General features: G+C 33.3%; 1 protein-coding gene across 1 annotated transcript in view; it reads right to left on the bottom strand.

Moving 5' to 3' along the window:
- The window catches only part of Smchd1 (structural maintenance of chromosomes flexible hinge domain containing 1), a 139,938-nt gene that overhangs the window by 54,167 nt on the left and 71,619 nt on the right, over positions 1-14,152 (bottom strand). The window contains exons 19-24 of the mRNA XM_048806597.1: positions 12,407-12,634; positions 9,925-10,073; positions 8,859-8,947; positions 7,688-7,806; positions 4,484-4,651; positions 1,154-1,279 (exon numbers count right to left, since the gene is read on the bottom strand). Of these exons, the coding sequence (XP_048662554.1) occupies positions 1,154-1,279; positions 4,484-4,651; positions 7,688-7,806; positions 8,859-8,947; positions 9,925-10,073; positions 12,407-12,634 (879 nt within the window). The remainder of the gene's footprint in view (positions 1-1,153; positions 1,280-4,483; positions 4,652-7,687; positions 7,807-8,858; positions 8,948-9,924; positions 10,074-12,406; positions 12,635-14,152) is intronic.

Here is a 14,152-nt window from a genome sequence, read left to right as displayed (position 1 = left end):
CCACCCTAAAAAAAGAAATAAATATTTGTGGAGGGATATTCCAGACTGTCTGAATATAATCCCAGTAACTTTCTGTGGATTGCCTAGCAACAACTTGGCCAACAAATTTCCTTCAATCAAAAAAAGGTACTGTGTAAAAATAAAATCTTAAAAGGAGCAGTAGTTTTTCTTCTTTTTCATAGTAAGAGGGCCTCCAACATTGCATCAGGAACCTAGTTTCCATTAGATGATGAGCAACAGCCTGTCCCAACATTATGGAAGCAGCTGATACCTAACACTGAACTCTTTGGTACCCAAGCACTGTGTTTCTCCCTAGACCTTAGTAGGCCACATTCACACTTGCCACATAAAAATAATAATAGAGGAGAGATGTTTCACCCTAGAAAACAATGTAGTATAAGGTCTAGCAGCTCTGTCCTGGCTCTGGTAGTTCTCCATAGGATTAGAGGACAGATATCTGCATGCCTCTTTTGTTCAGACTCAGCATGTTTTCCCAATAATACCTACTCCTTAACCCACACTGTAGATCTTCATGGTATGTCTTCATTCACTTTGTTAAAATTATCTATCTTAATCTGAAGTGCAAACATTATTAGTACTATATGAACACTCAAACTGCCCATACAATACTGGCCCCATTACACCAGTTGTATATGTAAATTTTACTTCCTCAAAATAAATATAAACATTCTTCAAGTTGATTTATACTGAGTAGTAATAAAGACTACACACACACACACACACTACACAAAATTACACATGTGTGTAATTTTGCCGTACTGGGGACTGAACCCAAGATCTTACATATGTCAGAAAAGTGCTCTACCACTAAGCCACATACCTCACTTTTGAATTTTATTCTGAGACATGGTCTTATTAGTTGCCCAGGTTGGCCTTTAACTTGTTATCCTTCTGTCTTGTCTCCCGAGTAGCTAGGATTACAGTTCTATACCACCACACCCACCTAAGACTATATTTTAGAAAGAGAAAGAATGTAACACTAAATCTTTAGGTAGAATTTCTTTTTTTGTGTGTGGCACTGGGGATCAAACCCAGGGTGCTGCTCATGCTAGGCAAACACTCTACGAGACAGCTACATCCCTAGCCCTGAAGTACAGAGGTTTAAGTGAAAAATAATTAGGGAAGAACTTACCTTTAAATTGTTAGCTTTTATGAGATTTATTTTAACGTGTGGTACTGGTGCTGGATTATCCCACTGATCACAAAGTTGAACAGTGAGAGGATTTTGTAATTCTCTTCCATTAATCACTGGAATGGGCTGAAATGAATATAAATATTTAGAAGCATTAAAACACACATGCCAACCAATGTACTTACTTGCATACTTATAAAGCCCTGAAAGCCAACTAAATTACCATAAATGTCACTCGTATAGAAATGATTGACAATTTGATAAAAGGAAAAACAGCATTTGACATCAGTGGCTTTTAAGGTACTTTGCTATAAGTTACATACTAGAATGAATTCAGTGGAAACAAGTTTATCTTTGATTCTCAGATTTAGCATTGGCAATCTGTAGTTTAGCTCCTCTGGAAATATTTAGCTCTCTGCCATTATGTATTATGTGGGATAGCTTTCTAACCCTTGGTTAAAGAGGACAAATGATCTACCCAGTCTTGCTGGTTTTAAATGCTTTTTGTTTTCTCCCTAGAAAATATGTAAGGCTTGTTTAATTCTAGGACTCTGTCTGCTGATCTATTAATATTAGATATATCAAAGGACATATTGTTAAGCAAGGTAACTGCTAAGAGTCCAATTCTGTGTCAGATTTTTTTTTTTTTTTTAATTCTTTTTTGGTATTACTGGGAACTGTGCCCAGGGGTACTCCACCACTGAGCTACATCACGAGTTCTTTTTGAGTCTCCCTAAGTTGCTGAGGGTACCTAGAACTTGTGTTCTTTTTGCCTCAGCTTCTTGAACTGTGGGAATTACAAGCATGTACCATTGAGACTGGCTTTGTTTCAGAGTTAAAAGTTACAAAAAGAAGATGGGAGAGAATGAAAGAGTGAAAAAGGAAATTTATCATTTCTCTCCTATCTATGTTTCTTCTGCTTTCTCCATTTCTCACTCTGTGAGAAGTTTATTAGAAATGGGAGAAAAATTAATGCTGTGTAAACAAAACAAACAAGAACCTTGAGACTAATTTAGGTATATTGCTTATCTCCCATGAAGTTTACAAGGCTATAGTTGAGTGTATATTTCATTTGCCAAAAATATAAAAAACTTGAACTTTAGAAAGTGCTATAAATTTCTAAGTACTTTAATCTTATCACAAATAATTATCCATCTTAACTTCTTTTAAAAGATATCCTAACTACTTTTAAAGGATATCTTTCAGTAAATGACTTTTTTTTTTTTTTTTCAGTACCAGGAATCAGACCCAAGGCCTCATAAATCTTAGACAAATGCTCTTACACTGAACCCTAGTCCTTTCAAAAGTTTTATTCAGGGGCTGGGGATGTGGCTCAAGTGGAAGTGTGCTTGCCTAGCATGCATGAGGCACTGGGTTTGATTCTTAGCACCACATAAAAATAAAATAAAGATATTGTGTCCACCTAAAACAAAAAAATAAAAGATTAAAAAAATAAATAAATAAAAATAAAAAGTTTTATTCAGAGACAGGGTCTTGCTGACTTGCTCAGGCTGGCCCCAAAGTTTTGATCCGCTTAACTCAGCCTCCTTGAGTACAGGTATGTGCCACATCTAGCACAGTAAACAACTATAGCCCAAGCCAGCAGAAATGAAATTTTCTGGGAAATAGTAGAAAAAGTCAGTTTCCAAAATTAAATGTTTGTGAAAAAAAGGAGCTGCATCTCCAGGCCTTCTGTCAAACTGGCATGTTATTTAACATTTCAGAATTTGAGTTTCCTAATAATTTATGTAGATACTTATATATTTATTTTTAAAATTATTTTACTAGGTTATTATGTCAGTTCCATTTTGTACTTACTTTCTATGGGAAGAGGGTGAGTCAAGAATTAAATTAGGAAAATGAGATACAAAGTGATAATTTTTCCAGTCTTATGGATATACAAAACACATGACTAACAGATGAATAAATTCGTTTTATGTTTTATTTTAAAGTTCCTGAATTATTATGCTATCTACAAATAAATCTTGTAACAAATTAACAAGCTGTCATTATTTTTACAGTCTCCCCCTTCAAAATCATACAAAAAGATAAACATGTTAGTAAGATTTTTCCCACCTGATAAGCACTATAATATAGTCAACTATATTAACAAGTTCCTGATTGGTAACAATAGCCACAAAAATGCTTTAATTTACACAATACATACACTCCCATTGGCTTTTCAGTGAAATACCTTGCTCAACACACTATTAAAAAAATTTTTTTTAAGTACACTAGCATAACCAATTTTTTCCTGTTTTTTAAATTCACAAATCAAAAAGGGAAACATCAAAGTGGGGCACAGGCATGTAAATTTTCTTATACAACTTGCTTCTTTACTAAAATCATTTTACCTACTACTATGGGTAAGTGAGCTCACTTTCTTTTAAAAAAGTGTAAGTCACATCAATAATTAAAGCCTGCTATACCATAACTGAGTGCTAGAATTCGAACATTTTAAAATTATTCTATTAAAGGTCACAAAAATTTCAGATAGGATGTCTAAGTTCAAGAGATCTATTGGAAAATATGGTGACTAGTTAATAATGTATTTTTGAAAATTGCAAAGAGTAGATTTTTAAATGTTCTCACAAGATGTGAGATCATATATATAATTAGCTAAATTTAGCCAATAAACAATGTAATACATATTTCAAAAGCCATATTATACATAATAAACATATATAATTGGCAATTCTCAATTAAAAATAAATAAAAATGTTAAAAAATAAAATTAGAATTCTAAAATTCAATAAAAAAAACTTTAAAGGTAAAATTGGGCAGATATTTGTAAAAAAACATTTATATTTAAATGTTTTGTCATTAGTCCATGGCCACATAGATGTTCACATAGATGATAAACAGACTGAACCCATGCCAACAGCGGCATACCATTAAGTACTTTCATAGGTTGGCATACTAAAATATATTTGGGTATAATGACCTTATGTCTAGGATATGCTTTTTAAACACTCCACTACAATTTTTTAAACTAGTAACTGGCAAAAATCAGTAACCAATAAAACTGGGTTAACTGAATATTGAGGTTCATTATGGTATTTTTAATTTTTCTGCATGTTTGCAAATTCCTGTAATGCAGTTTTTAAGACCTGAACTATTATATCTGTTATATTAGCAAATTAAGACATGGTGATCAATTAAATAAGGAAACATTAAGCCTTGCATTACCTTGCTCTTTTGTTATTGTTACTTTCACATTAGTTGTTATTTAACAACAAGATATATCTATTCTGATCCACTAACCCCTGACAATCTGAAATTAACAAGCTATGTAATATTAAACTTTTTCCAATATATGAAGTTGCTTACCTCTTTTAGTTCTGGCCAGTCTATAAGGAGAAGTTTAGCTGGAGGTCCAGAAATTAGCTGAACTCGAATAAAGTCAGAAAACTCACGCCAAGTAAAACAAAGATCCTTATTTCCAGGAGGACCTGGAATAAATTTGATCCCTCTTACACTTATACTTTGTGTGTTTTCCTAGTGAGGAAAGTACATTGAAAAAAGACAGGGTGATATTGCTTAGTTAAAAAAAAAAAATTATATTTAAATGTTTTGTCATTAGTCCATGGCCACATAGATGTTCACATAGATGATAAACAGACTGTACCCATGCCAACAGCGGCATACCATAAGTTTTACTTTAAAACAAGGAGAAACTAAATTTCCTTCTTTCTTTTGGTAGGGTAGAATCTAAAGTGTTGTTTGTTTCTTTTTTACGAGAGATTGAACCCATTCTTTTTCACTTTTTATTATGAGACAGGCTGGCCTTGATCTTGTGATCTTCTTTAGCCTCCTGAACCCTAGGATTAGGTGTCACTGTACCTAGCAAATCTGAAAGGTTTTGGCTACATATTACCTTATCATTTCCTAATTTTCCTATTCCTTATACAGAAAGAAATGCTTATCTAAAGTGCTTGAGAACCAAAAGTACTTCAGATTTTAGTTTTTCAATTATGAAATATTTGTATAAACTTGACTGGTTGAATTGTTCCAATGTGAAAATACCTCAAAGTGTGAAACTTTTTGCACATCATCTTCAGTACTCAAAAAGTTTCAGATTTCAGAGTTTTTCAGATTTTGGATTAGCAATAATCTGTACTGCTTCTTTTCTGTTACCCAAATAGCCAAGCAAGTGCCTGCTGCCAGATAACAGCCTTTATACTTGTGTTCTTTTCCTCAGTTTGCAACAGTATGTATCAGATATCTATATGGCTTTTCTTTAATTATTTGCATATATGATACCTTAATTAAAGGGGTCTTCCATAACCACTCTACATAATGGCACACTATCACCTTCTCTTTTTTATTTTTCTTATCACTTTCTTCTTATCTATTACAAGCCATACCCATGACAAGGTGATCTCCAAGGGTAGGGGCTTTGACTCTATATGATACTGTAGTATTCATATTTTAATAGTTGACCTTTACTGACTTAATCATTTTACATTTCCTCTAAGTAGAAATACACTTCATCAAAATTTAAAAATCAGAGATAAAATTTCAAGTTTTATATTCTAGAACAAATGTTTATACAGCATTTTAGGTAAAGTAAACATTGCAATAATCCAAACTAATCTCCCTTAAACCCCATGGTTTAGCAAAATTTTCAATATGAAGAAAAATCAAATAGATATTCATCCGTAAAACATATTCAAAATTCAAAATATATGAAGCCTATCATAGGATTGTACATTTAACATCATAAATAAGAGGTGATTCCTTTTTAAAGTCATGTTGGAAGTTGTTCTGATTTTATTTCAAATCTTGAAAACAAAATTGCGTTTACAATTATGGGTAGGTACAAACAGAATTAAATATAAATTTCTGAACATGGGCCAGGAGAGTATGTATTGGTTGTAAAATAACAGAAAGCTGAAAGAGGTTCACTTGGCTGTAGAATAAAAAGCTATGGAGGGTAAGAGGGGAGGGAGAAAGTTGTGAGTATACTAAGTGGAATATTATAAGGTATTGCAGACTAACTAAAGCAATAGTCTTTAAATATAGTATTGTAGGATACAATATTGTAATATTATAGTATTGTTTGAGGCCAACCTCAGCGACTTGGCTACATCCTAGTAACTTAGAGACTATCTCAAAATAAAAAAAATGTCTGGGGATGTAGCTCAGTGGTAAAGTGCCTTTGAGTTTAATCCAAAATACAGAGGGAAACTGAAGATGTAGAAAGACAGGTTACAATTTAATAGCAATTAGGTGAGAGAGGATAGAACCTGTGCACAGAGTTAGGAAGCAGGGATTATGTATGAATAACAATAGGAGCACATTTACTTCTCATTTCATCTGCACATGGGATTAAAGCTAGGTAAGGAAAGAACCTCAAAGTCAAAGAACAGACTTTATCACTGTACAAAAAAACATCATTAAAAGTTGTTCAGCAGGGCTCCAATATAGTCATAGTTCCATTCTGAAAATCAGAAAATAATAGCTATAATAGATTAGCAGAATTATAAAAACTCTACTTGGGAAGGGCAACAACGAGGCTATTGTGATTAATCTGTCAAATGAAAAGTGTCATGAAAGCTCAAAGTGGAGGAAGAGTCTTAAGAAGGTCAATGTTATACATAAATTTAACTTCACTTAGGCCTGAGAGAACACTCTCACTCATGCTGGCCTGGCAGGTTTCTTGAAGACACAACTCCAGAATGTCCTCTTCCCTAAAGTCACCTTTGATTTCTCCAATCATGCTTGTTTGTTTTAAATTCTACGAATGCCATCAGGGTTTATATTTTTAAAATTTTTATTAAAAGTTTCTTTTTTACCTGTAGATGGACACAATACCTTTATTCTGCTTATTTATTTATTTATTTATTTTCAGAGAGAGAGAGAATATTTTTTAATATTTATTTTTTAGTTTTCAGTGGACACAACATCTTTGTTTTACTTTTATGTGGTGCTGAGGATCGAACCTAGCGCCCCAAGCATGCCAGGCAAGCGCTTTACCGCTTGAGCCACATCCCCAGCTCTATTTATTTACTTTTTTATGTGGTGCTGAGGATTGAACCCAGTGCCTCAAACATGCTAGGCAAGCACTCTACCACTGAGCCACAATCCCAGCCCCCAATCAGGGTTTTTATTTTTCAGGCTGAATTAACTGTGGCCAATTTTAACAATAAGTTTTCTCCTTGGTATCCTGTTTAATGCAGGCTGTAAGAAGTTTAATAAGCTACTTGAAAAGTCACTACACATAATACAAATATATATACATATGCAAAATATGTATGGAGAAATGATATAATATCTATAATTTGCTAGAAGATGATATGATATAGAAAGACGTGATGATCACTAAAGTTGAGTGAGGGGAACACAAGAATAACTTTTGTTATTCCACTTTTGCATAACTGCAAATTTTCATTATATAAGTTTTGCTTTTATGACTTTGAAGTTTGAAAAATCAAGTCAAACCTCTTAGATATTCTCCTTTCTCACCCAATGCTTTTTATACATTAAAAAAAAAAAAAGGTCTGAAAAAACTGTTACAGAAAGTAGCCTTACCTGCAAAGTTGTTTTCAAATTTGAGTTATCAAGTCCAACCCCAGCAATTGACAAAGCAGATAAACAACCTGGTGAAAATGCTGGAATCTGATTTCCATACTGATCTGTAACTATTAGGACTTAAAAAGAAAAAAGTTTTATCTTTGTGTTATCTCTTTAATACAAGATATAAATATATATGACATACTTAAAACATACTTAGAAATTTTAACTTTGTTCTCTTACATAAGTAATTGTGGGCACTAAATGAGTACACTCATTTCTTTTATAATCATTAAAAATTAATACATCAAAATCTACATAAGAACATTTAAACTATATACTTAACATGATGTTAATGCTAGCTTTCTTTCTTTCTACTTTTTCGGTGGTATTGGGGATCAAACCCAGGGTTCTCATGCATGCTAGGCAAGCACTCTATCACTGAGTCACAGCTCAAACCCATCCCTTAATCAGGTTTTTTACCATGAAAATTTAAAGAAAATATTTAATATTATATAATTTTTAGATATAATGAATGAACAGGCTGCATAGGAATACATTTACTCTATACTTAATTATTATTTCTTCTGACAAAAGGTCAAATTAATTCTTATTTTTTGGTGGCAGTGGGGCACAATTTAAGCAAAATTTGCTGTACCACTAAGCTATATCCCTTACCTTTTTAAAGATTCCTTATTTTAATTTTTCACAGGGTTTTGCTAAGTTGCCTAGGCTGCCCTCAAATTTTTGAATCTCCTGCGTCAGCCTCCCAAGTACCTGGTATTACAAGTATGTGCCACCATGTCTAGCTGCTAAATCGATTTTGAATGGATGTCAAAGCTTGCCTTTCAGGGGCTGGAATCGTGGCTCAATGGTAGAGTGCTTGCCTCATATGCATGAGGCCCTGGGTTCAATCCTCGGTACCACATAAAAATGAATAAATAAAAATATTTTTTTAAAAAACTTGCCTTTCAGATTATGCCTATTAAAATACTAATGTAAGGGCTGGGATTGTGGCTCAGTGGCAGAGCGCTTGCCTTGCATATGTGGGGCACTGGGTTCAATCCTCAGCACCACATAAAAATAAATAAACAAAATAAAGATATTGTGCCCATGTATAACTAAAAATTAAAAAAAAATACTAATGTAAAAAAACCACCACAGAAGAAAGAAAGAAGGCCATACTAACCTACTTCTCCTTGAAGCTCTTGGCCCATTTGTACTGTTTTTCCCCCCTTTAATTCACATTTTAAATGTTTGGCTTCATCAGGAAGTGGTCTGAAATTGTTTAAAAGGCTTTAGTTACACCATTAACTGTAGAAAAAAAATTTAAAGTAGTTCCAATATTCCAAAGAGCAATATATATATATAATTTTATAAAACTTAAAATTAAGATATCCTTCCAAATACCTCTTCAACTCATAAAGTATAGCTATTAACTCTAAAAATACTTAAAAGTCATATAGTACTGATACAGGGATAAAAAAAATTATGACAAACGTGCACTGAAAAATCAGATTGGGACCTCTCTTCAATTCATACAATGAAAAAAATATATATATTTTTAAAAACCATTTTATGTCATAGTTAAATTAAAAGGAAATTAAAACAACAGTGCAGTGAGAAAATAAATGGGTAAGAACAACTCATCAAGAGAATTGGTTATGGTCAGAAAAGTGATAAATCCAAAGATTTTATTTCAAATTCAGAGCTGATCTAAGTGCTGGAAATATTATGGAAACAGGTAGAAGAATTACAATGCAAGAGATCACTAGAAAAGAGGTGGCCAAGGAATTGACAGGCCGGGAAGATGATAGGTTTTTACATATTTACATAAGCCTTTCCCTTTTCTGAGTTCTTCATAATAACTATGATTGGAATCAGCCTAAAGTCATCAATAACCAATAAAAGAATTTTTCCTTTTAAACATCACACTGATCACTCTGCATCTTTTTTCATGCCATTGTCATTTTGGAGATGTTTTCACTGTTGCTTCCAAAATGGAAGACTTTCCTTTAATGAAAGTTTTTGTTCTTTCAGTTATTAGAGGGCAAATTCAATGAATGCAGGGTTATAATCATGATAAGAATTAATCACCATTTACAGTGAAGCTTTATTCCAAAGACAACCTACCCATATTTAATTGAAACTGCAATATGTTTATCTCATAAACTTTCACATGTTTGCATTGAAGAGAAATGTTTATGACATATGCCAAATTTTAAAGTATCTCAAAATATACTAAGTCCACAAACCTTACTGTAAATGCACTTTCCAAAGACACATGATCATCTTGAAATGAAACTTGGCAATAGCGCATATCTTTTACAGATGTTGGTACTTGTACATCAGGAAGCAGACCCTGTAGCAAGTGTTCTTTGTTAATCTCAGGAGTCCAATTAACCTAGAAAATAATAGCATTATTTAAGAATATAGAGTCTAATTTGTTTAAAGCACTAACCCCAAGCAGAGACAGAGAGTCCTTTTATGTCAAAAATGATTCTGGTTATTTATTAGGATGACGGGGAAAAAAAAGTATTGTCTTTGCTGTTATTGTGCCATAACTTTCAGTGTAATAAAAAAATTAAGTTCTTACTTTAGAACTCTGCCACAAAATTATCACCACTGTCATTATTATTTAAAACTACAAGAAAAGAGGGAAAAAACCCTATAGCTCAGATAATGTGATCAATTCAGAGGAGTATGGATAAAGGCTTTGAATGAGACCTGGGTGGACCTTTATATAGCAAAATGAGAAAAAGAAAGTCATATCCATTAATGTAATTTCCTTTCTGGTCATCTTTTGGTCTTAATCTCTTCTTGAATGTTTTAAGCTCTAAATTTTATATTCTTTGAATTACTTAATTTATTACTTAATTCATACTTCTTCAAATTGATTATGCTACTCTGTCGTACTTTTAAATTGAATCCTTTTAAGAATTTTTAGCTTAACACTCTATTTTCAGCCTTCTGTAGTTGTGATTTTTATTTATTTTATTTTATTTTTTTAAGAGAGAGAGAGAGAGAAGGGAAGGGAGGGGGAGGGGGGAGAGAGAATTTTTTTAATATTTATTTTTTAGTTTTTGGCAGACACAACACCTTTGTTTGTATGTGGTGCTGAGGATCGAACCCGGGCCGCACGCATGCCAGGCAAGCGCGCTAACGCTTGAGCCACGTCCCCACCCAGCCCCAAAGTAGTTGTGATTTTTAAATCATCAATATCCTAATATTGTTTTATAGTATATGCTACTATATGGAGGCAAGCAGCAATTATATAGAAAGGACAAAGCCTTTCTCCCCTTATCCCAGCTGTGCTGCCCTCTCAATTCAAACTGATTTCCCTCAATCTTGGCTTAATTCTCTAAAGACTACAAAACCTCTGTAAAAATTATACATTTAACTTAAGAAAATAGTAGTATTCACTATCTTTCCAGTAACTCTGGCAAGCAAAGAAAGCTGCTGTATTTTTAAAGTATTTATGTACTTCTTCACATATGCATTACTGTTTATATTTTGCCACTTGTTTTAGGCTCCTTTCTTTTTAAATGGGTTACTAATGAAGTTTGAGTGTTGTGCCTCTAATTCCATTTTCCCCATAAGCCTTGTGATTTTTTACTGCATGGTTCTGGACGGCACAGTGCATTTGAGGAATGCCCGTGTCTCATTATGGCAGAACTCACAGGACTTTGAAAGAAGCAAGCATAAATTGCCCAATATAATTTCAGTCAACCAAAAGGAGAATGCCACAGAGCTGTCTAATTTATACGGTAAAAAATTTATGTGGGGGCTGGGATTGTTGCTCAGTGGTAGAGTGTTTGCCTAGCACGGGCGGGAGCTGGGTTCGATCCTCAGCACCACATAAAAATAAAAGGCATTGTGTTGCGTCCATCTACACCTGAGGAATGAATATTTTTAAAAACTGTATGTGGTAAAAAATAATAATATGCTCCATATAGTAGCATATACTATAAGACAATATTAGGATATTGATGATTTAAAAATCACAACTATAGAAGGCTGAAAGTAGACAAAATATTAATAGATTTTGTTCCCTGTTCATTGATATGTTGTTTCACCATGCACATTCAATCCAATCTAAGTTTAAAGTTAGATTTATATGATAGCTATATCAATCTCAAATGGCCAATAAAGGCTCTGTAGTTAACAATATTATTTCACTGAAGGCTTTTCAACACTTCCATTTGTATAATACCTTCAGAATAACTATAAATACATTGCATGGGAAAAGGCAGAAATTACGACTGCAGATTTACATTTGATGAAAAAGTATATAACTAAATAAAATGCCAAAACCTAGAAATTTTGATTAAGGGTCAAAATAATTTTTCTAAGTACAAGTTTCTCACATGTGAATCACCTGCATTTCAGTATAGTCCTTGAAAAAACTTTCTCAGCCCAGAATTTTAAATAATAGTCATTTTCTCTAAGTTGCTTCTTAGACACTACCCATAAAACTTCTTGCTTATGCTCCACCTGTTTGCATGGTGGTGCACAACTGGAATTCTAGTGACTTGGGAGGCTGAGGGCAGGGAGATCACAAGTTCCAAGACAGCCTCAGCAACTTAGTGAGACCTTGTCACAAAACAAAAAATAAAAAGGTTTGCAGAATGTGGCTCAGTGGTTAAGCACTCCTGGGTTCCATCTCCATACCCCACCCCTTCAAAATCAAACCAAAATAAAAAAACTTCTTGCAAATAACCAATTTGAGATACTTACTTTAATTTTTTCTGCTAAAGCTGATGTTATGTTGATTTCTCTTTCTCCTTCATCATACATTTGAAAAATAAGATTACGCATAACATCCCCTGCTATCCAATTAACCTCATCCTGATGCTTGATCTGGATTGCCTTTTGTCCCTCTACACTAAATATCTGAAGTCGTGCAACATGGCTACTAGGAAGCAACTTGATCGTCTTCTCCACAGGTGACACATCTTTACAGCTCTAGGAAGAGAGAAAAATACAATCATGTACTTAGCGGCATCTCTACTAAAAACTTAAAAAATTTAGTAGTGAAATCCAATACATTGCTGAAGAATTTAGTTTCAAAGTTATGGATGATCATCATAAATACTGTTACACTTACAGGGTTTGTCATTAAGTTCGTTATATTATTAATAATTCCATGTTTTACACCATCAAGTTATAAACAGCCTTGGTTATATTCTTAAAACCAATAATAAGTATATTTGTACTAAAAGGATTTCTTCCCCCTCATTTCTGAATTTGTTTTAAAAGTACTGTAAACTTATAAAATTTTTACTATGTCACAGATTCAGTGACCATCACTTGAAAGTTACTAAATAATTTATTATTTAATTATAATGGGTTACATTGAAGCTTTCTATATTTTACCAGTTGATAACACACTGGGTAAATGAACATAGAAACCTGGATGCATAAAGCCAAAGAAACCTAGATGAACTGAAGGCTGAACTGATCAACATATTGGAAAAATATCAATTATTATTAGTATGCCAGTGTTCCACAGATCAGTGAAGAACTGGTTTATGCTATATAAATTGATTTTAAGTACACAAAAATATGACATCATTATTTCATAATCTCACTACATTCCACAGCATACACTAAGTTTAAAATAAGCTTAACTCTAAAATACTTTTTACCTTTACCTTGTTTAATTCATCTCCTTCTTCATCTAGTTGCAGCCATTCCTATGGAAATCCATTCAAGTGACTGATAATATATTTAAAATTTGTACTTCATTGACTCTCAGGCAATCTTAGAAATTTATCTTACTTGCTTGACTCCTTAAACTCTGAGGAATTGCCTTTGGATAAGATTTTGTAATTGCCCATTAGAAAATACACCTTGGTATTTGTTTTTAAGTGATTTGGACTCTTGGTCTTCTACCTACTGCTGTTTTTTAGTATTCACATAACTCCTACTTATTACTCTTGCCTCCAAGTTCAGATTCTTCTCTAAGTCCTGTACTTCCTGACCTTCTAGAAGATAGTTTGCTCAAAAATATGTTGTCTATACTAATGCATAAAAGAAATGAATCAGATTTATCAAATATAATCAGCTTGAAAACAAGAATAAAACTGAGTAATCTTCTTCTGATTAAAAAAAATGCAAGTCCTATCTTTTACTCCTTGAGGCTCAAGATTACTAATAATTGTTGTATAATCGGCAGACAAGTATGAGTTAATAAATTGATTAAGTTATCTGCCAATCATATCGATTACTAAGAAATCACATTTAAGTTAGGCATAGTGGTGCATGCCTGTAATCATAGCAGATTGGGAGGCTGTGGCAGGATTGTAAATTCAAGGCCAGCCTCAGCAATTTAGGGAGGTCCTAAGCAACTTAGTGATGCCCTCTCTCAAAATGAAAAATAAAAAGGGCTAGAAATGTGGCTCAGTGGTTAAATGCCCCTAGGTTCAATTCGTGGCGTGCGTATACACACACACACACACACACACACACACACACACACAC

Source organism: Marmota marmota, unplaced genomic scaffold, assembly GCF_001458135.2.
Source record: "Marmota marmota marmota unplaced genomic scaffold, marMar, whole genome shotgun sequence".
Lineage (NCBI taxonomy): Eukaryota > Metazoa > Chordata > Mammalia > Rodentia > Sciuridae > Marmota > Marmota marmota.
Note: the sequence above shows the minus strand (reverse complement) of the source record. Positions and strands in the feature narration are given on the sequence as shown.